Below are 23977 nucleotides of genomic sequence, written 5' to 3'. Positions count from 1 at the left end.
GTTTAGATGGTTGTAGAAGCCACAAGATTGATGGCCCAAATTTCCACCAATACTCTCAACCTAATCTAAAGGTGGTGGGCGGGGAGGTTTCCCTTTTGTTTTGTTTTTTAAATAATTTCCTGCCTATCCACTTATTCTCATGTAATGAATCTCTTTGCGTTAATGGTTGAGTGGAGGAAAACTGGCTAATTGAATGTTCCAGGTAGTTGCTTCTGGTTCATCTAAGTTTTATTGTTACTACAAAGTGTTGTTTCTCAAATTGTAATTGTGACCTATGTTGGCAGCACAAACTGCAGTCTAATGTGCCAGAGTTGCTGCTGGGCTGCAGAAATGCCACATCTAGCACAGTCTCCTGGAGACAGAAGGTAACCAGGACCTGGGGAACGAGAGCTAACGTTAGGTCTGTCTGAATGGGATTCTGTACCTGCCTTTCTGCTGTGAAAAGGGGCCACCACAAAAATTCTCTAAGCTCCCTTCTAGTTTCCTGGGTCTATACCAAGTTTAACCAAATTTGCCTCATGTTAACATGCCCCAGGTCAATATGATGAGCAGCCAGAGCTAAGAACCAGTGGACTAGAGGTAGATCAGATAAGCTATTAAGATAACCTAGGAGATGCAGGGATGGGGTCATGAGGTACTAAAAACAGAAGTAAGATGCACGTGAGTTGGCAATACCAAGAGGCTTGAAAGAAGAATCAGTAAGTTGGCAATACCAAGAGGCTTGAAAGAAGAATCAATAAAACCTGCTGAATGATGGTAAAGGGGACTAAGAATTAAGAAGGACTCAAAAAGTATCCCCACATTAGAAACTAAGTATTTGAGAGAACGGCAGAGCCCATCGTCAGGGAAAAAAACGTAGGAAAATTCTAAAGTGATGCTGTTAACTAGCTGTGCAGCCTTTCAAGAATTACCTAACTTCTCTGGACCTTGGTCTACTCATCCATAAAATAATAGGGTTCAGTTATATGATGCCTTAGTTCCTTTTTAATGCTAACATGGAGAATACTATGAATGAACTAATCTGAGGAGCGGTAGCTCATGCCTGTAATCCCAGCACTTTGGGATTACGATTAGTCAGGCGTGGTGGCACGTGCCTGTAGTCCCAGTTATGCAGGAGGCTGAAGCAGGAGAATCGCTTGAACCCGGGAGGCAGAGGTTGCAGTGAGCCAAGATTGTGCCATTACACGCCAGCCTGGGCAACAAAGCGAAACTCCATCTCAAAAGCAAAAAATGGAATTTTAAGATGTATGTGAACATTCAAATAGTGATTCACAACAAGCAACTGCATCATAGTTGTGGCTTCAGCAGTTAAAACCAAAAGAGCAGATGGAGTCCCCAGGGAAGGGCATGGAAAAGTGGGGGGAGGGAGGCTGGCAAAGGAGAGAAAGAACACAGACATTCCCATTCCCTGCTCCAGGCTCTGTGTCACCTTCCTGCTACTTTGTGACACATGAGCAGTGACACAGAGGCTACTTTCCCTCATAACCCCAACTTTAATGTATGGACACAATCATTGTACTGTGACCACTTGGAGCTAGCTACTTTCATACACTGGGTTTTTCTGATGAAAGATTGTTTGATGTTAGCATAGTACCTTCAAAAAAACGACTTGGGTCTTTTTGCAATTCCTAATGAAAATTCACTACCACAGAAAAAGCAAGTAGCAGGAATACCTAATATCTCTTTTTATATTCAAGATGTTTCTCATATATGTGTGTGTGTATGTGTGTGTGTGTATACACACACACATATATATATAAAATGCCAGAGGGGAGAAAAATTTTCTCTCCCAAGTAAAATACATCTGTTCAGTTGGCCTTTTCCATTATACCCATCAATAGCTTATTACCTCTGGGCATACAGCAGTCAATATCTTTAGCTTGTTTTCAAAGTAAAATATCAGGCAATGCCGAGCCAAAAAAAATCTCCCTGCTTACTCACCATGTAAGTGAAATGTTTCTTGCCTTTCAGTGGTCAAATACAGTGAAACCATGTCCCAATCTCTCTACATCCAAAGCTCTAAGGCATGTAAAAGCTCTAGCTAGAAACCCCAAGTTGTGCTATTGTTGTGAAAGACTTAAATACACAAATGACCAACAAGCGTAAGAAAAGATGTTCAATATCACCAATTATCAGGGAAATGCAAATCAAAATCACATTGAGATATCACCTCACACCAGTGGATAGCAACTATTAAACACACACACGTGCGCACACACACACACACACACACACACACACCCCTGTAATCCTAGCACCGGGGGGCTGAGGCAGGTGGATCACCTGAGGTCAGGAGTTCAAGACCAGCCTGGCCAACATGGTGAAACCTCTTCTCTGCTAAAAATGCAAAAAATTAGCCAGGCATGATGGAGGGCACCTGTAATCCCAGCTACCCAGGAGGCTGAGGCAGGAGAATCACTTGAACCCAGGAGGCAGAGGTTGTAGTGAGCTGAGATCACATTATTGCACTCCAGCCTACGCAACAAGAGAAAAACTCCATCTCAAAAATAAAAATAAAAATACACAGAAAATAACAAGTGTTGGCAAGGAGGTGAAGAAATTAGAACTCTTGTGTTCTGTTTGTGGGATTATAAGTGTGGCCATTATGGAAACGGTATGGAAGTTCTTCAAAAAAATAAATATAGAATTACCATACAATCCAACAATCCCACTTTTGGATATTTTATATATATATATAAAATCTATATATATACGCACATATGAAATATATAGGATCTCAAGGAGATACTTGCACATTCATGTTGGTTGCAGCATTATTCACAATATTTATAATAACCAAGAGGTGGAGCAACCTCAATGTCCATCAACACATGAATGGATAAAGAAAATGTGGGAAGGATGTGTGTGTGTCAGTGTGTGTGTACACCTACATACAATGGAATTTCTTTTTTCTTCAACTTTTAAGTTCAGGGTACATGTGCAGGATGTGCATGTTTGTTACACAGGTAAACATGTGCCATGGTGGTTTGCTACACAGATCATCCCATCACCAAGGTATTAAGCCCAGCGTCGCTTAGCTGTTCTTCCTGATGCTCTCCTTCCCCCAACTCCCAACAGGCCCCAATGTGTGTTGTTCCCCCCTCTATTTGTCCATGTGTTCTCATCATTCAGCTCCTATTTATAAGTGAGAAAATGCAGTGTTTGGTTTTCTGTTTCTGTGTTAGTTTGCTGAGGATAATGGCTTCTAGCAACAACCATGTTTCTGCAAAGGACATGATCCTGTTCCTTTTTATGGCTGCATAGTACTCCATGGTGTATATGTACCTCATTTTCTTTGTCCAGTCTATCACTGATGGGCATTTAGGCTGATTCCATGTCTTTGGTATTGTAAATAGTGCTGCAGTAAACATATGCATCTATGTATCTTTAAAATAGAATGATTTATATTCCTTTGGGTGTATACCGAGTAATGGGATTGCTGGGTCAAATGGTATTACAATGGAATATTATTTAGCCTTAAGAAACAAGGAAATCCTGTCATCTGCTACAACATGGATGAACCTTGAGGACATTATGGAAAGTGAAATAAGCCAGTCACAAAAAGATGAATACTGCATGATTCCACTTCTATGAGGCATCCGAAGTAGTCAGGCTCTTAGAAACAGGAAGTAGAACGTGGTTGCCAGGGGCTGGGGAGAGAGGAAAGGGTGAGTTCAATGGATATAGAGTTTCAGTTTTGCAAGATGAAGTTTTAGGGATCTGTTACACATAACACTACTGTACTGCACAGTTACAAATGGTTAAGATGGTAAGTTTTATGTTTTTTACTGCAATAACGAAAAAAAAGACACTGCCACACAGGTGATCCAGCGGCCCTAAGCCTTCAGTGGAGGTTACTGCACGAAGGATTGCCCCCCTTGCTGAGCTTCATTTGGTACATTATGCAGCCTTCAGGACAGTTAGATAACAGGTGCTGAGTTTCTTAAAGGAGCAATCAGTAGGAGCCAGGCAGCTCATTATCATAAGGTTGGCATTATCGTCAGTTCACTCTCTAGTTATCAGGTTTTTGTTCAGCTTCTGTTTTTGCTGCTATTGTTTTGAGTCCTGTCCCTGATTGATTTTGGAAAGAGGACTCCTCCAGGGGCAGTAAGGAAGCAGAACTGCATGTATAGAAAAGGAGCTTCCAGGGTCTGGGAGGTGTCAGTGGTTTATTTATATTCCTTTGTACCCCACCTCTTTTCACAATGACTCCTTATAGACAGTAGCCCAGGTTCAGTGGGGAGAAGGAATATCAGTTGTCTTGACAGCCACTCTAGGTAGGAGCTTGCAAAATAGACAAATGCTAATAGAACACAATCCTGATTCTGACTCAGAAGCACACTGACAAGGGAGAAGCCTTTCCATTCGTCTTCATTGGGAGCCGCAAGTGGCAGTCTGAGGCACTCCCTATGGGAATAGGTAATGTAAATGCAAACATTGCCAGGTTATTTAGTATTGCAAAATGTGACATGAAGATCATGGCTTTCTTTTTGCCTTTCTGTGACCTTGTCTCTTTGGAAATTTTTACTAGGTTATTATCTTATCTGTTTTACAGTTCCGAAGCCACTAGATCTATTATTAGCAAGCACGATTGTGCCCAGAGCCCTATGCTTAACACTGGATGGAAAATGCAAATCAAAATCACAATGAGATATCACCTCACACCAGTGGATGGCAACTATTTAAAAAAAACACATGCCTGTAATCCCAGCACTGTGGGAGGCCGAGACAGGCATACATTGTGTGAATGAATGACCGAAAAGAAATAAGGTTAAGGTCAAGCGTGGTGGCTCACACCTGTAATCCCAGCACTATGGGAGGCCGAGGTAGGAAGATCGCTTGAGCCCAGGAATTCGAGACCAGCCTGGCCAACATAGTGGGACCCTGTCTCTACAAAAAATACAAAGATTAACCAGGTTTGGTGGTGCATGCCTGTAATCCCAGCTACTCAGGAGGTTGAGCATCGCTTGATCCCTGGAGGCCGAGGCTGCAGTGAGTCGTGATTGCACCACTGCACTTCAGCCTGGGTGACAGAGAGCAAGACCCTGTCTCAAAACAGAAAAAAAAAAAAAAAAAAAAAAAGATTAAATGAAATAGCAAGGTCAGGTCCTTCCCTCCAGAAGGTTATGGTCTTTCAGGAAAAAAAAAAAAAAAAAAAAGCATGCCTATGAATGAAGGGGCTTAAATAATTGTGACATCATAAGAATATAATACATACACACACCCATGTGAAGGAGAATGCCCACAGAGTGAGATGGGGGCTTTTTAAAAGACAGAATTCCTACCTCTCCAGTCTTCAGCATCCCAGAAAAAAAATTATATCCCTTTAGGCCGGGTGCCGTGGCTCACGCCTGTAATCCCAGCACTTTGGGAGGCTGAGGCAGGCGGATCATGAGGTCAGGATTTCAAGACCAGCCTGACCAACATGGTGAAACCCCGTCTCAACTAAAAATACAAAAATTAGTCAGGGCTGGTGATGCACACCTGTAATCCCAGCTGCTCAGGAGGCTGAGGCAGGAGAATCACTTGAACACGGGAGGTGGAGGTTGCAATGAGCCGAGATCACACCACTGTACTCCAGCCTAGGTAACACAGCAAGACCCCATCTCAAAAAAGTAAAATAAAATAAAATAAAATATGTGTATTGCTGCATAAAGTGAGTGCATTCTGAGAAAGAACTACCATATCTAACTGGTAGGGCCTGGTTTCCTCCGCTTATGAAGAGAAGGTACAAAATAAACTCAATCCATAAAAGAAAGTGGTATTGGATCCAGCAGATTCTGAGGTAGATCTCGGGTGAGTACAAGTGTGCTTGAAAAATCAAAAGGCTGGAACTAAGCCTTTAATACTCACAGCAAGCTGGAGGTTCAGTTTGGACTGCTGAACAGAATGCAACAAAATCCAGTCAATTATTTTCACCTCTATAGCCCAGCAAAGAGTAAACAATTTTTCAGCTGAAATTTTTTCTCACTCTGCGTTTTTGTCATCCTTCCCTACTTGATCGTTCCTTAATCCACCCACCCCAATAAATGGGCAACCTCTACTTTGAAACAGGGAAAGATGGACTCACAGCTGGGGGTTGGAGCTTATGAGAATGGGGAAAGACAGCCACAAACATCTGCTCCTGCCAGAGACCTCAGAAGAGAAAATAAAGGAAAGCTGTTTATGTTTTTCTGAATTTCTGGTTAGTAGATTACTCCAGAGAGAAGCATTTAGAAGCTTTGGCCTCACTGTTTGACCTTCAAATATATGCATATTCCCATGGCAGGAGCATAGCCAGTCTGACCTCACAGGTCTCACCCCCTTGGGGCCAGTCTGACAAGGAGAAGGGAAGGAGGGACAGAGAAGGGCCCCTCCCGCTGACTTCCCTGCACCCTTAGACAGGGGATAACACAGTCCTGGGACAGCTTCTGTATTAAGGGCCTCCTCACCCACCCATCTCACAAAGCTCTTTGAAAGGCCAATGTTCTAAAACTCCTAGGACAGACATTTTAAAAGGATGTATTTTAAATCTCAATTTTGAAAACGTTCCTACTGTCATTCTGCAAGCAGCATTAGTTCTCAAATGATGCCCTAATGGGCTCTCTTTTTTTAGGTAACTTTTCTGATTTTAACAAAATACTACATGTTAATTATAGAATACCTCAAAAACAGAAATAATCAAAAGAGGTAAAAGAATTCTTTTTAAAAATGTAACCATTTTATTTTGAAACCTGCTTTTTTTATTTGACAATATTTTGACTACTTTCATGATACAAATATCCTTCTAGACCTTGTTTTTACTGGCTGCTCAGCTTTTAGTTCTATACATTTATCATTTAACCAGTCTCCTATTGGGATGACTTTTCTTTAATTTTAACTTTCTAATTTTTCCACTACTTTAAAAAAATCCTACCAAAAAACAAAATCCTTGAAGCTGTATCTTCTCATATATATCCTTGATTATTTCCTCAGGGTAACTTTGAAAAGCAAAACCAGTGGGTCGGGTATCTGCATCCTCATAGGGGGTCATGTTCTGGTTGTCATGTATAATCAGCTTTGGAGGCCACTCTTAGGTGATAAAGTAAATTATTAAAGGCTTTTTTTTCCCCAATAGCCAAACATTTATGAGCCCTGGAAGGGGCCATGTGATGTAATGAAAGTCCCCATTGCTGAGAGTAAGCAGTAGTCCAGGATAGCTGCCCCTTTGTCCTAGTTTGTTTTCTTGCTGTAAAAGGAATACTGAGGCTGGGTCATTTATAAAGCAGAGAGATTTATTTGGCTCGTGGTTCTGCAGGCTGTGGAGCATGGCACCAGTGTCTGCCTCCGGTGAGGGCTTCAGGCGGCTTCCACTCCTGGCGGAAGGTATAGGTAAACTGTGTGCAGCAGTCACGTGCTGAGAGAGGAAGCAAGAAAGAGGAGGGGGTGCCAGGCTCTTTTCAGCAACTCATCCCCCAGGAAACCGAGAAGGAGAACTCAGTCCCCTAAGGACAGCAGCAGGCCATTCAGAGTGAGCCACTCCAATGATCCAGACACCTCCCAGGCCTCACCTCCAACATCGGGGATCAAATTTCAGCATGAGGTTTGGAGGGTCAAAAATCCAAACTAACGGCTGGGCACAGTAGCTCATACCTGTAATTCCAACACGTGGGAGGCCAGGGCGGGTGGATCACTGGAGTTCAGGAGTTCAAGACCAGTGTGGGCAGAATGGCAAAACCCCATCTCCACAAAACATACAAAAATTAGCCAAGTGTGGTGGTATGTGCCATAGTCCCAGGTACTTGGGAGGCTGAGGCAGGAGGATTGCTTGAGCCCAGGCAGTGAGCTGTGATAGTGCCATTGCCCTCCAGCCTGGGGACAGCAAGATCTGTCTCAAAAAAAATAAAGTCTGGGTGTGGTGGCTCATGCCTGTAATTCCAGCACAATGGGAAGTCAAGGCAGGTGGATCACTTGAGGCCAGGGGTTCAAGACCAGCCTGGCCAACATGGTGAAATCCCATCTCTACTAAAAATACAAAAATTAGCCGAGCATAGTGGTGCATGCCTATAGTCCCAGCTACTCGGGAGGTTGAGGCACGATAATCACTTGAACACAAGAGGCAGAGGTTGCAGTGAGCCAAGATGGTGCCACTGCACTCCAGCCTGGGCGACAGAGCAAGACTCTGTCTCGAATATGTATCTCCAAACTATAGCACCTCCACACTCAGCAAAGCCCTGACTTCATGGAAATGGCTATGCAATGGCTCCACTGCGAATTCTCAAACCTCCCCTCAAGCTCTAACACAAGAGGACTCCCTCCAACACTGGAAAAGAGAGTGAGGACCAACAATTGCATAATATTTATGTATATGTACAGTTTGTTTTATTTTTATTGCTCCTTCCATTTTCTTCAGTTTGTTTTTAAACAGCAGTAACAATATTTCTCAGAAACAGAGGGCTGTGTACAACCTTGTAACATACTTCCTTGACAGTTTAAAAAAACCATCGGCCCTCTCCAGCACCTCAGAGCTCGCCTGCATCTGTGTACTGTATTTCTTTGGGGAAGAGCAATTAGTCAAGAGAAAGCTGAAGCCCATGACATCTCTGACATGACTATGGCTTTCTTCTGAAATGTGATGGGCCGTAAGAGCTTTTCAGACATTTCTCTGAGAATAAATGCCAGGCAGGCTTCATTTGCCAGTGACAGAACTGACCTATGGCACACTAAACAGTGACTAATCCACAGAATCAAAACAGGTCAATGCTCCAGGTGGGGACTGGCCTTCGCCAGGAGACCACTAGCTTCTGGCTCCAGAGGTATCACTGGGCAAGGTAGAGTTGTGTGGCCTGTTCCTATTAACTTGAGTGTGAAAGTGCTTCAACGGGGGGTTTGCTGCTGAGTTAGTGATAGTAGAGGGAGCCAGTGGAGCCCATGTTAGTTATCATTCTTCCTGGTAAGAATGCCTTCGCTTGCAAATATGTGCTGTTTCATTAAGAAAGTCCTCATAAAATGATGTTTTCAGGCACAATGAGAGCTAGAGCAGACAGGCCGCTGAGAATCCCTTAAGTCAGATAAAGATAGATCAGGCCCATGGGAGAATGATCACCACCTTGTAGCTCAGAAATCTAAGACACAAACGGCATTTCTGACCACCCTAACCTGTAAACCTGAGAGAGAAACAAACATTTCAATTCCCCTGCTTTCTCTCTAATCATACAATATTCTCAGCTGAACAGCAGTAGCCTTTGCTAAATCCTCTTGTGTCATTCAGTTGCTGTTCAAAGCAGATGTCCCAGGCATGTTTAGAAAGTGTCTTGTGTGGCCACCTTGACTGAGTTGAGAATGTTTATTCCTATCCAACATTCACTTTCAATAGCCATCTTCTCTCTTTTTTTGTAATATTGACATAATTTGAAGAGCCTATGGTGTGGAAAAATGAGACTAAATAAATCACAATTCTGGTCAATCACCTTGGCCTAAAACCATCAGTCAATTTAAATATGAGATCCCTAAGGTTCAGACAGGTTTACAGCTAAGGGTAAAAACTATTCAAGGACAAAATTGAGTATGAAAATGTGTTATATAAACACAGATGTAACATTTAATACATATGTAATAGCTAGCAAAACGAGTTGAGGAAACTTTCAGATGAGAAAAATAGAAAATCTGAACCATCTACCAGGCAAATTTTCTCTATTGTGAACGATTTATTGACCTTTTACATAAGTATCATACAGCTCTCATTATCAGTCCCAATGTATAAAATGGTATTTGAAAAGAGAAAGAGCGGCATATTTCATAGGCCAAAGGACCATAAGATGTTAGAGTGAGCATTTCATTGCCACGAGTACAAATGTGTGGAAAATTACAGATATCAATTCTGAAGCACATCAGTGTTCAGCGAGACCCTGAAAACCTGGCATTCTCATTTGCCCCTTCTGAGCTAAATAAGAAAACGTTGCAACATCTCTGCAATGTTTTAAAAGAATCATTGCATCGATGGTTTTGCTCTGCCAGGTATACTGTTACAGGATGTCGTCTGGCACAGTCTCACAAACTGTATCCTTGGAACTGATGGGTTTTGTTTACCAAGTTCACATAGATCCCACCGCCCACATACACAACTAGAAGTGGAGCAAAGGTGTTAAAGGCTGTTAGGGGCTCTACCATGAGCCACTTAAAAAAACATCATAGGACTGCAATTCTGTCTGCAACCATTTGTTATAGGCAAGAGCAGATCGCAGGAGTAAGTACCGACGTCTCAGCCATGATTTGCGGTGGAAGAATGGCTGAGAGAGGAATTAAGCAGGAATGGCTGAGCAGTGCAACAGATGTCAGCCTAAGTATGAGCACTAAGTAAAATGTATGGAAGGAAAAACTTCAACTCTGGGCCTTAGCCCTAACTGCTCTAAGCCAAAGATGAATTTAAGCTCCTCTTATCCCTCATCTTTACACTTGTTCTTAGCTTGCAATAACCATTTCCGGGGAGAAGCACTTTACTAATGAGACTGGTAATGTGGTGGAAATTATGAGATGCCATCTCATCTTTTATTTCACAATGTCTCTTTCTCATCATGTCCTGTCCTTTAAACAAAAGCAGCACGTCTTAAGTCGGAGGGTAAAAGGAAAGAATAAATTAAAATTAATTTTGAAGTCTTTTTTTTTTTTTTTGAGGCGGAGTCTCACTCTGTCACCCAGGCTGGAGTGCAGTGGTGCAATCTCAGCTCACTGCAACCTCCGTCTCCCGGGTTCAAGCGATTTCCCTGCCTCAGCCTCCCAAGGAGCTGGGATTACAGGGGCGCGCCACTAAGCCCGGCTAAATTTTTTTTGTATTTTAGTAGAGACAGGGTTTCACCATGTTGGCCAGGATGGTCTCGATCTCCTGTCCTCGTGATCCACCTGCCTCAGCCTCCCAAAGTGCTGGAATTACAAGTGTGACCTGCCACACACAGCCTGAAGTCATTTATTAAAATTATCCAGCTTTCCTTATATTCATTGGAAATCCCCCAGAATGTCTTAAAACTAAGACCAGAAATTGATGGAACTACTTATGTTTCAGGCTTATCCTTAGATGGAAGCCCTGGGACAAACCACTTCCCTGGCCCAAAAACAGCATGAAGTGAAAGTCCGTTTTATACAAAACTATCATCAGAAGAAAAAAATGGGAAGAAAATCTAAATTAATAGAGTTCTTTTTCAGGGGGTAGTGAGAAATACCACCCAGATCATACATTTTTATAATATTATCCAAATTGCTTCTAACTGATATTTTAGTAATCGGGTGGGGGTGGGGGGAATATTTTTAATGAACATGAGGAGCAAAGAGGAAGAAGGTGAGAGAGTGACTCCAACTGACACATCCATTGTGACGGTCATATGTAGAGATATGCATATGTGAAAATACAGATTCTAGTCACAGGACCTGAGTACTAGGGGAGTCACTGTTTTCTCCACTGGGGCATTCTTCCTAAGGCACTACATTCCTTCAAGCATAAGAGCAAAGCAATAAACCCAATTTAACATACCCTGCATATAGAAGACATGCCAGTGAAGACATCATAATGTCCATTTGGTTGCCATTTAATTTCAGAGTCTCCATTCCAAAATGTCACCTGGGCAAGGCTTTCTCTTAAATTGATTCATTCCTCAAATCAACAAAGCTTTTGGTACAAGGCACTTACTTTGGCACTGTGAAGAATGGAAAGATTAATAAGCCACAGCTGTTATCTGATAGGCAAAGCCAAGACAATCCTATCAGCAAGTAAACCGCAGCCAACATGTGCTCAGAAGAGGGAAAAGTGCATTTTCTCTGTGAGCTTATCAAGGAGGGCTGCAAGAATATGGCGGCGTCTGAGCTGAGCCAGGTGTTAGGAGGCGGAGAGGCAGTAGGGCAATCCAGTCATAGGCAAAATCAATGCAAGCAAGAGCTGGAGCTGAGGCATGGAAAGGAATGTGACTGGAATGTAAGGTGTCTTCCCAAGAGACGGTGGGAGGCAGACAAGGCCCACAGTGCAGGCCCAGACCATCCATAGAAGCAAGACAGAGCGGGCAATCAGAGCAGTGGGGCAACAAAGGAGTCCCTGGAGCTGGGGGCCACAAGGACAATATTGCAGCCATGGCAGTGTTGCAGGTGAGCAGAGACAAGGGCCTCTACCCAGGTGGGAGTGGAAAGCCAGGCAGAGACCCAGGAGCTGCAGTTTCCCGACTAAGGGAAACCAGAGGAGGACAAACCCTGAGGCTTGGCTCCTGAGTGACTGCTGGCAGAGGAGAGATGTGGGGGTGTAAGAAGATGGCAGGTTTAGGGCAAGGGACAAGGTCATCATTAGAAAATCCAAGAAGGCTCGGCAGCCTTCTAAAAGGCAACAGGCTACCATGCAGAATCTAGGCTGGTGTAATTACAGGCTCACCAGGAGATGATTCTGTTCATTTTCTCCTCCCCAGGCAGTTCCATGCCGACTTCCCCAGACAGCTGAGCCAGATACATATCTAGGAAAGAAGATTCCACTGACACCCGCTCCCTATTTTAATTGCCTTCAAGGGAGAATTTATTTGTGGATAATCTAAATCATCCTCCCCCAATCTCTGTGTCTTTCCTATTAAGACGATGCACAGAGAGCACAGAACCACCATCGTCATCCTATGGTTCTCTAAGAAGTGCTCATTCTGTCTAGTCAGTATCAAAACTTTTACATCCTATTGATGTGGGTTTGGACTCTATATTATATAGAGATCTATAAGCAGTTACCTAGTTATTTAGCTAGTGATACAAAATGTCCATAAACTACTTTATATTGCCAATTAATATATTTAATATTTAATGTTATAAACCAACGTGTAATATATGACTTTTAAATTATTCAGTCCATATATGTTTTCATTAGGGAAGAACATTTTATTCACATACTTATGATACCATCTCAAGACTTAATATGGCTTAATTCTATTAATAAAAACTAATTTAAAAGTCATTATCTTTTTTAATTACAGCTTTTGATTTAGTTCTTCCCTGCTCTGCAAATATGGGTAGCTGGAGCCATCATTCAGTTGGTCCATAACTAACTTTGGTTTTTTCTTTTTTTAGAGCTATCATGAGTTGCTTGGTAGAGGAAGTTGATCAAAAGGAATGTCCTCATAGGTCGCACATGCAGCCCCATGACTTGGCCATATCTCAGCTTATCAGAGCTCTATGCAGATATTTATCCTCAAATGAATATGTTAGTGAATTCTATTCCAGGTCAAATCTTTAGCTTGCAGAAGACATGTTGAAGGTAATTCAAAACATGTGGTCAGCAGTCTCACCTATGATGATGACCCACATTTTCACTGGGCGTGATACTGGACACATTCCTTTTTTTTGTTTTTTTTTTTTTGAGACACAGTCTTGCTCTGTCACCCAGGTTGGAGAGCAGTGGTGCAGTCTTGGCTCAACGCAATCTCCACCTCCCGGGCTCAAGCAATTCTGCTGCCTCGGCCTCCAGAGTAGCTGAAATTACACATACCCACCAACATGCCTGGTTGATTTTATTTATTTTTTTTAGTAGAGACAGCATTTCACCACTTTGATCAGGCTGGTCTCAAACTCCTGACCTCAAGTAATCCACCCACCTTGGCCTCCCAAAGTGCTGGGATTATAGGCATAAGCCACCGTGCCTGGCCCACATTCCTATTTCTGGTCCTTTTAGGCCCCAGAGAAAGTGGGATGCCTTCCCTTGGTATTAAGTTCCTAACTCTCCTGAATTTCTCAACTGTGCGTTCATCATTCAAGTTCTTCCAGGTCTGAGACGCCGGAAACCATCTAGTTCTTAACCTTGGCATTGACGGGAAGGATGCAAGGCCACTGAATGTCCAATACAGCAAATATCACAAGGCTTATATATTAGCACTTAGTATAGCATGGCTGCTGGCAGGGAAAAGTTAAGGGAGAGAGAATGGAGATGAAATGTAACATCTCCCATCCAGAGTATGGGTTCTGTGGGATAAGGCTATAAAGCACCCTGCATGCACGCTCTTTACTAAGAGAATTGTACATAACTGTAAAGGAAACTGGAGTCAGGCTCTGATTAAGTGAATCTTCAAATCTCAGATGAAGGCAAAGAGGGCTTGTCTCACATATAAACATAACCATAAAATTGTTGACTGGAACTGAAAAGGCTCATGAAAATGCCATCATTATTCAGCTTCTTTTTCTCAAAGATGTATTTCTGAGGGACTTTTCTATATCTTTATATTACTCAGTATGTAATTCTATTAAAGTGCTTAACACATTGTATCATATTTATTTCTTCAGGTATTCTTCTCCCTTCCCTAGAATGTGAGCTCCTCAAGGTCATGAAGAGCAGTGTTTCTAAATTCATTTTCATATTCCCAATGGCTAGCACACTGCTCTACCTTAAGGATATGGATAGGTCTGCCGGGCGCGGTGGCTCACGCCTGTAATCCCAGCCCTTTGGGAGGCCGAGGCGGGCGGATCACGACGTCAGGAGATCGAGTCCACCCTGGCTAACACAATGAAACCCTGTCTCTACCAAAAATAAAAAAAAAAATTAGCCGGGCGTAGTGGCGGGCGCCTGTAGTCCCAGCTACTCGGGAGGCTGAGGCGGGAGAATGGCGGGAACCTGGGAGGCGGACCTGAAAAAATAAATAAATAAATAAATAAATAAAGGATATGGATAGGTCACCCAGTGTTTGATGAAATGAGTGAATGGATGAATGAATGACAAAACTAAAGAAAACAAGACCCCAACCAAAGATCATTAAATGACTGTTACTGTTCTATATACCTGTGTCTCTATAATTTAAGTACATCCTTAGATTTACTTTTGTTTTGGTTTTATTTTATTTATTTATTTACTTATTTATTTTTGAGACAGAGTCTCGCTCTGTCACCAGGCTGGAGTTCAGTGGCACAATCTTGGCTCACTGCAACCTCTGCCTCCCAGGTTCAAGCAATTCTCCTGCCTCAGCCTCCCAAGTAGCTGGGACTACAGGCACGTGCCACCACGCCCGACTAATTTTTGTATTTTTAGTAAAGACGGGGTTTCACCATGTTGGCCAGGATGGTCTCTATCTCTTGACCTCGCGATCCACCCGCCTGGGCCTCCCAAAGTGCTGGGATTATAAGTGTGAGCCACTGCACCCGGCCACATCCTTAGATTTCTAAGAGAGACTTATCAAATAAAGTCTCTTGAGTCCCAAGTTTCTATTCACATTTGGCCTTTATTCCCATTTTTAGCAAAAGGTAACACTGAGATTCTATGAAAGGCCACCTTAACTTTGCCATTCATTCCATCTCTTAATGGGAGCAAATTGTGTGTGCGTGCACACACACACACACACACGGTACATTAGCCTCACAAGGGCACTGACTTTGTCTATCTTGTTGATCATTGTATCCTGACTACCTACCAAGTCCCCAAAAATGTGTCAGCTGAAAAAATGAATTAAAGATTTCACAGTGTTCTGTCATACTAACCAGTCTTCCATACTGCTGTGAAAAAGAAAATGAACAAAAAGCTATACTAAAACTCCGCATTGATTCAAAGTGATTTGCTAGTGTTCAGCAACAGGAGAATCTAGAGTCTGCAGATGTGTGAATGCCATTGTGGGTGGCTCTTACACCTCTATCATTCTGTCTCTGGAATGGCAGTAACTGCAACTGACCTGTCTTCCTCATAGCTATGTCCGAGAGAGGAAAAAAAAAGATCTCTTCTCCAGTCCTATACAGACATACACACATGCCCGTATTAGTTAAAGCAGCCATATGTCTACTTAGAAATAATGCATGACAAACTTAAAAAGTGAGAGAATGCTATAAGAACTCTGGGTCCTGAAAAGGAAACATTAATGGTACTGTAAAGTTTGGAGTTGGGGGAGTCACATTATTTTAATGAATGTTTCTCATAAAATAATAGAATAACAATGCCCTCCTCATAACAGAAGTGCAAGTTATGACACAAATTATCCCAACGGTTTTTCATTTACCTTTAATCATGCTACCCTGGGAAAATAAAGGAGTAAAGAGAAGGAGCTTGAACCTGAAAGATTTCTATTCTAGTAACTGGCCCAATCCATTGTCACTATTCTTTTTTGCATTTGTTTTAGGTGAAAGTCTGGCAAAAATCAAATTTAGTAAAACTAGTAATTATACCAAAAATACATTAGTTCTCAGTTTGTTAGTTTTTGAGGCTGAAACTTACACCTCTTAAGGTTTATAATTATTTCCCCTCAGTAAATTGTGGATTCCTGTGTTCTAGGGAAAGGCATTGCCAAAAATAAAGTCCAAAGCTGCTTAGTCTTCAATCTTTCCTAAGTAAACAACAATGTGTAAGTGAAAAGGAACCTTCATTCAGGTAGCTGGAATGAGTGGTGGATTTTTTTCTTTCCACAGAGACTCACATTAAAGCACCCAGACTTCAGGTGAGAAGAATCAGATGTGGTCTCTAGTACTAAAGGAGCTTGAGTTAGTTTCAATCTTTCCCCATCAACACGCCACAAGCATTCAACAAAGTGCTGGTGGAGGGTCAAAGGATGCACAGGCGGACTCTGGACAGCAGCAGGCACCTTTTCAGGCTCCTCCAGAATGATCTAGCCGCCTTGGAAGAATGACTTGCCGAAAGGCCTCTCAGAGGATTAACAGCTCCAGTTAGCCCCTTCACGGTTGTCATTTATTTCAGTGCCGTCAGCAATCATTCCTGAGTTGAGCCGTAATGAACAGAGAATGATGTAAATGCGCAGGCAGACTTCAAGAGGGTTTAGACGTCTCCGTGGGAGGTGTCACGTCATGCCCATTGCCACTTGACCTGACTCAGGGCTGTCTCTAAGGCGAGGTGACCGGCCCGGGTGCGGTTCCCAGAGGTCCTCCCGCGCTTCCAGAGCTGAGCCCCGCTGCTCTACGTCTACCTGAGGGATCCTCAGGATCCTCTCTTTCCCAGTGGAGGGACCACCACCTGAACCCTTGTGGGGTGACCTTACTCACCCAGGGAAGGTTGAGAAAGGGGTGGAATCGGGCGCCCCCTTCCTGACCCTGCGCTGAGCCGGGCGGGGTTGGGAACGCTGCGAGAAGGGAACCTGTGGGTGGGGATGTGAGGCTGCGGCACGACCAGGGGCCGCCAGGGGGCGCCCGTCCTCCTTCCTGCTTGTGCCTCCCCTCAACCTCGCTCTGCTTGGGCAGAGGGTGGGGAAGACTAGAATTCAGCTCTCACTCCCGCCCGCCTGCAAGGTGATCCAAAGGAAGTCGCTTACCCTCCTGGCATTTTCCTTTGGAAAAACATACAACAATAGTCCCCGCCCACAAGCCCCAGAGGGTTGCCCCAAGAGCACAAGGAGATGTCTCAGGAATGCTCTGGCAATGGCAGCCTATTTGCACGAATTATTACTAATAATGTCTTCGTTGTTCAAATCAAACAGACGTCTGTATGAGCACAGTTGCACGTATGCTAGGAGCTGCCCTCTAAGTGACTCTAAGTGACATTAATGTGAGGATTAACCCCCAAGCTGCAGAATGAATGGTATTAGCAGGTTGCTAGGAGGTTCATCCCGCAAAACTGCAGACATCCGCCTGGGTCTGTAGACTTCAGGACTGAGCTAGAATGAAGCAAGTCTACTGCCCTGGAATAACTCCCCACATTTTTCAAGCAATTTCTGCAGTTCATTTGTTTCGAGCACCTTTGAGTTCCTCTGGCATAATCACTCTACCCTTTGTCAACACAAAATGATTGTTTAAACGACTCAATCAGATCATGCCATGGGCGACTATTTCCATTTATTATGATTTATTGCCTGTTTAGCACCAATGTGCTAGGCACATTCAACAGAACCGCCTCTAAAATGGTTTTTCTTTCTGCTCTGGAGGCCCACAGAATAAAAACAACCTGCTCAGAGTAAAGGAAAGATCATCCACACTGATGAGGGTCAGTGACTAAGGACATCTTGGAAAGAAGGTCTAATTTTCCAAATGATAAAGAACAAGACTTTTTCATTGTGATGGGTCCTCCTATTGACCTAGAGCACAAAATAAATTGATTAAAGACAGAGAATTCCAGGTTTTCCACCAGGCAGGGAAGAGATTTGTCATGGATAAACCAAAGTCACACAATCCCTCTTGAAGGCAGGAATCTGGTATCCCTAGTCTTTGGTCCCCAGAACCAGCCCCACACTGGCACCTTTAGACACTGAGTAAATGCTTAATTGATTAATTCAGCTGTGAGAGATCACATCTACAATTTAGAGAACTGAGATTTTTTTTTTAACTCAGTTTTTCAAAGAAGAGCCTGTATAATTTCAATTCTTCCCTCAGCTTATTGCCAGTCAAAGAGAGGAAGGGCCAGGTACTTGGCTGCAGTGTCTGAACCAGCTGCAAATCTCAGGAATGTGTTACCTGGATAAACAGGCTCCAAGATGTTCTTTATAACAACAGCAACTAACTTACTAACTTAAAAAAAAAAAATCCTGTAAGTGAATATTAGACACCCATTAGAATCACTTGTGAAAACTTAAAAACACTATTACCGTATTATTCAGACACCCTCTCTGGAATCATAGCTATGACAGTCAAGAGGTGTTGTTGTCCTGTCCTGGCTATGCCGGTAACGTGACGTGAGTTAGGCTCAGTGAAAACGCCCACGAACTTAACTGAACCAACAGGCACTGTGAGGGTCTGAAAACAAAAAGTGGCCTGTGAAGCATAGGATTTCTCATTCTTCCTGCAACTATCATTCACTTCAGTGTCCTGGCTGAAGCTCTTCTTTCTTTCCTCAACTTCAGTTCACCTACAGTTTACAAAGTGAACTCACAGGCTAAATGGTAACTTTAGAGCCATCTCGAACTTCAATGGGCATGTGAATCCCTGGAGAGCTTATTAAAATGCAGATTCAGATTCAGTGGGTCTAGGTGGGGAGTCTGCATTTCTAGCAAGTTCTCAGGTGATGCGGTCCACGGAGGACACTTTGAGTAGCAAGGATATAGACACTCATACAAATTTTTTCCTGCAAATTTTACAAAGTATGTGATATCCTTAAATTTTTTGCATTTAACAATACAGTACTACAATAAAATTAGAGTTTAACATCAAGTTGGTGTTTCATATGAATACATTACAGGTGCAGGTCCTGATCTAGTTACACATATGTGAAATATATACATACGCCACATTCATCTAAAAACTTAAGGCAGCTCCACTTTCAAGAAAGGGGAGTGAGTAATCTCTGATTTTATTCTTCATTCAATTAATATGTACTCAACACTTAACATGTGCTCAGCACTGTGTTAGCGGGCTGAAATTGCAACAGTGAACAAGACAGATCCCAGTCCCTTTCTACCAGAATCTATATTCTGGTAAAGGGAGACAAACTTACAAAAAAAAGAGCGAACATAAATTATAGTAAATGTTGTAAAAGAAACAAAGAAGGAACTAAAATAGGAAATAACCCCTTTGGACAAGGTGGGAAGAGAGGCCTCTCTGAGGAGGTGACGCTGATGGCCAAAGATCTAATCCTGCCACGTCTACTCCTGTGAAGAGACAAAGCACTGAGTTTTTAGACTCCAGACATGCACACAGCCTGGGAACCAGTTCCTACTGCTTCAGCAAAGGTACTGAACAGAAAGAAACGGGGACCATTCTACAGCAGCTCCACCAACATAAATCCTCTCCCCTCAGCTCTGAGATCTTTTTTCCAGCCATCCTTTGGCTCCCCCTCCCTGGGGTGCTGCACTGACACCCTCTGCAGGGGTTGCTGACACAGGAGAGTTTTTCCATGTTTGCGTCACACGTCTATAAAAATTCAAGGCTTGATAAACCACCATCTGTAAGGATAGTCAAATTGCTTCTTGTATTTCTTTCCAGCTCAATTTTACTTCTGACAAAGTGACTCCAATGAAAAACCTTATCTTGCGCTAAAATGAAATTAAGCCTGCTTGAAATCGGCCATTATATATGAACCCTAAATGCTACAGAAATTGATACCAATCAGTTTGTTTCTAGGAAGGCATCCTGGGACTGTTTGCAGAAATAAGAATTCATAGGCAGGTTTTATCAACACCGATGAGGGCTCAGATGGTTCCAAATAGTCTCATCTTTTGTCCTTTATTATCGCAGCAGGAAAGATGCAGGGGTCTTTCACAACACCACAAGTAGGAAGAAAAGGTTTTCTGCATCCTCAGCTGCCTTATGGAGAAAGAAGCCTGCAGCAACCAGTAGCTTGCAGCTGGAGCTAAGGACATCATAGGCCCCCCGCCACTCCACCCCCACCCTACATTCAAAGAGAGGCCTGTGACCCCAACTGGGCTAGGCACACCCAGGGCCACTGTCTGCCCAAGGCTCATGTTAATCAGCCCCTGCTTGCCTTTAGGAGAGCTCCTTTTACCTGGATGCCTTGGGGACACTGGTTCTTGCACAGGGGGGTTATCCAGGTGGCAGACCTACCAGGTTCTCTGTTCATCCTTCTCTAGGGCTATCATAGCATCTTCTGCAGGCTACACGGGAAAGAAGCGATAGACCTACACCTCTCCTTTTCACTCCTTACGGGAGCTTTAGATAAAAGTTACCTAAAGGGGCCAAGCGTGATGGCTCACACCTATAATCTCAGCACTTTGGGAAGCCAAAGTGGGTAGACTGCTTAAGATCAGGAGTTCCAGACCAGCCTGGGCAACATGGAGAAACCTCTTATCTACAAAAAATACAAAAATTAGCTGGGCATAGCAGACACCTGTGGTCCCAGCTATTCAGGAGGCTGAGGTAGGAGGACTGCTTGAGCCCAGGAGGTCGAGGCTGCAGTGAGCTATGATCACCCCTGTACTCCAGCCTGGGCAATAGAGTAAGACCCTGTCTCAAAAAAAAAATAAAAAGTTACCTAAAGAGGGTAAAAGGGGACAATCTCTGGATGAGTCACTTAACTTCATTGAACCTCTGTTTCTTCATCTGTGTAATGAAAACAGCAGCAGTATCTACTTCTTAGGTTTGTTATGAAACTTAAACGGCAGAATACATGCACAGCATTGAGTATGAACAGCACGTGCCCAGTAAATGTTGGCTGTTTTTTTACCATTATTATTAGTATTTACAAGTGCTTACTATATGCCAAAAACCATGTTAGACGCTCATTTAATTTTTATGAAAATTTTCATAATTTTAATTTTTTAACAGCTCTTTGGGATAGATATTATATCACTCATGATTGGAGAAGTTAAGTAATTTGCACAAAGCCACACAGCTGGTCAGAAGTGAAGCTAAGATCCATATCTACACTGCCTCACTCTAGATTTCAGTTCTTTCCTATCCTGGCGTTCGTCGATACTGACGTCACAAAGTCAGCTACTGAAATGGAATTCATTCAGTAGGTAATCCACCTCAGGTTGCTACTGGCAAACATTTGGATAATATGCCTTAAAAAATACACACACACACACACACACACACACACAAACATGCATTGGCCAATACCTGATGAAAAATGCTTTGAAATGTGAGGCTTTAAAATAATATTCACCACATTGTATTCTTATTGTTTTTAAAGTAAAATTAAATTTAACACAAATTTACTGTTGGGCAAAACTTTTTGGAAAACAATACTAACAAAGAAGCTTTAGAATACAGTTTCTGTCTTCAAGGACTAAATCATTTAATTATGAAAGAAAGACATAAAAAGGAGAGTAAATGCATGAAGAAGCAAGGGATAGGCTAAGAGTTTACTACAATAAAGTAAAAAAAAAAAACCATTCAGACCACAATTAGATGTCAAACAAGAGGGTATATTTTAGGAAGCAGAATACAGGCTGGACTGACAAGTGTAAGCCAGTGGCCAGATGGCCTGTCAGGATGATGCTATAACATCTCACTTTAAGGCATTAAGGGCTGAGGTCAACCTCGGAAGAGTGGGAATGAACCCAAGGGACGTTCTGAAAAAATACTGAGGGAACTTAATGACTGATTTATACAGAGATTAAGGGAAAGGAAGAGGTTAAAGGAGATTTCAGAATCACCACACTGGGCAGGTCCAAACCTGCTTGTTCAGTCTGTTCCCAATCTCAACTATGGCATCACCATCCACCGTCACACAAGCTGGAGCCCTAAGGGTCACTTGGGACCCCTCGTTCACTCACTCCTACCCCCACACATCTCCTCAGTCCTGCTATTTCTCTCCTCCACTACCTTCCAGAGCTGATCCCTCCTGCTCTGCTTTGTCCTGCCCCGTCCCATCTCTCACCTGCACAGCAGCCCTGCCTGCGACCATGGCTCCTCATCTCATCTCAAGGCTGCATCAGTACCCATGCCAGGGATCTAACACACACCTCTGATGCTCAGGCTTCAAACCTTCCAGTGCTTCTCCAGCACCTGCACAGTGGACACCATCATCCTGTGTATGTCCTGCAAATGCAGAAGCGCATCATGGCTTCCTCTGCAGCACGCTGCACCTCACATCCTGTGTTTCAACCACGGAATCCATGTGGAGTCCCCCCAGATACCATGCAGGAGGCACAGAACTTAAACAGGTGTGTTGTGGGAAGTCAGGGACCCTGAATGGAGGGACCAGCTGAAGCCATGGCAGAAGAACACAAATTGTGAAGATTTCATGGACATTTATTAGTTCCCCAAATTAATACTTTTATAATTTCTTACACCTGTCTTTACGGCAATCTCTAAACATAAACTGTGAAGATTTCATGGACACTTATCACTTCCCCAATCAATATCCTTGTGATTTCCTATGCCTGTCTTTACCTTAATCTCTTAATCCCGTCATCTTCTTTGTAAGCTGAGGAGGATGTATGTCGCCTCAGGACCCTGTGATGATTGCGTTAACTGCACAAATTGTTTGTAGAGCATGTGTGTTTGAATAATATGAAATCTGGGCACCTTGAAAAAAAGAACCAGATAACAGTGATGTTCAGGGAACAAGGGAGGTAACCTTAAACTTACTGCCAGTGAGCCGGACGGAACAGAGCCATATATCTCTTCTTTCAAAGGCAAATAGGAGAAATATTGCTGAATTCTTTTTCTCAGCAAGGAACATCCCTGAGAAAGAGAATGCGCCCCTGAGGGTAGGCCTATGAACGGCCCCTGTGGGGGTGGCCGCCTTTTACGGTTGAAGCTGTAGGGATGAAATAAGCCCCGGTCTCCTGTAGCACTCCCAGGCTTATTAGGACGAGGAAATTCCCACCTAATAAATTTTGGTCAGACAGGTTGTCTGCTTTCAAACCCTGTTTCCTGATAAGATGTTATCAATGACAATGCATGCCCGAAACTTCATTAGCAATTTTAATTTTGCCCCATCCAGTGGTCCTGTGATCTCAGTCCTGTGATCTCGCCCTGCCTCCACTTGCTTTGTGATATTTTATTACCTTGAGAAGTATGTGATCTCTGTGACCCACACCCTATTCGTGCACTCCCTCCTCTTTTGAAAACTGCTAATAAAAGCTCGCTGTTTTTATGGCTCGGGAGCATCACGGAACCTGCCGACATGTGATGTCTCCCCTGGACACCCAGCTTTAAATTTCTCTCTCTTGTGCTCTTTCCCTTTATTTCTCAAACCAGCCAAGACACCTAGGAAATAGAAAAGAATCCATGATAGATATCAGGGGTGGTGTCAGGTGAATGAATGAGTGGATATAAGACTGTAGGAAAGTCAGCATTATGTGGCTGATTCTAGAAAATAATGAAAAGCTTAGTCTGGGTGTATAAAAGTGAGATATTTCAGCTGAGTGCAGTGGCTCATGCCTGTAATCCCAGCACTTTGGGAGGCCAAGGCAGGCAGATCACTTGAGGTCAACAGTTGAAGACCAGCCTGGCCAACATGGTGAAACCCTGTCTCTACTAAAAATACAAAAATTAGCCAGGCGTGGTGGCACACACCTGTAGTACCAGCTACTAGGGAGGCTGAGGCAGGAGAATTGCTTGAACCCAGGAGACAGAGGTTGCAGTGAGCCAAGATCATGCTACTGCACTCCAGCCTGGGTGACAGAGCAAGACTCCATCTAAAAAATTCAATAAAATAAAATAAAATAAAGTGAGATATTTGGTTTTTTCC

At 43.1% G+C, this 23977-nt stretch overlaps 1 protein-coding gene across 1 annotated transcript in view; it reads left to right on the top strand.

Moving 5' to 3' along the window:
- Nucleotides 1-19768, top strand: part of LOC101024293 (membrane-associated guanylate kinase, WW and PDZ domain-containing protein 2) — a 1445327-nt gene extending 1425559 nt beyond the window's left edge. The window contains exon 23 of the mRNA XM_031665959.1: nt 16345-19768. Coding sequence (XP_031521819.1) covers nt 16345-16400 — 56 coding nt within the window. The 3' untranslated portion in view covers nt 16401-19768. The remainder of the gene's footprint in view (nt 1-16344) is intronic.
- Nucleotides 19769-23977: the final 4209 nt, after the last annotated feature.

The sequence above is a fragment of the Papio anubis genome, chromosome 4 (genome assembly GCF_008728515.1).
Source record: "Papio anubis isolate 15944 chromosome 4, Panubis1.0, whole genome shotgun sequence".
Lineage (NCBI taxonomy): Eukaryota > Metazoa > Chordata > Mammalia > Primates > Cercopithecidae > Papio > Papio anubis.
Note: the sequence above shows the minus strand (reverse complement) of the source record. Positions and strands in the feature narration are given on the sequence as shown.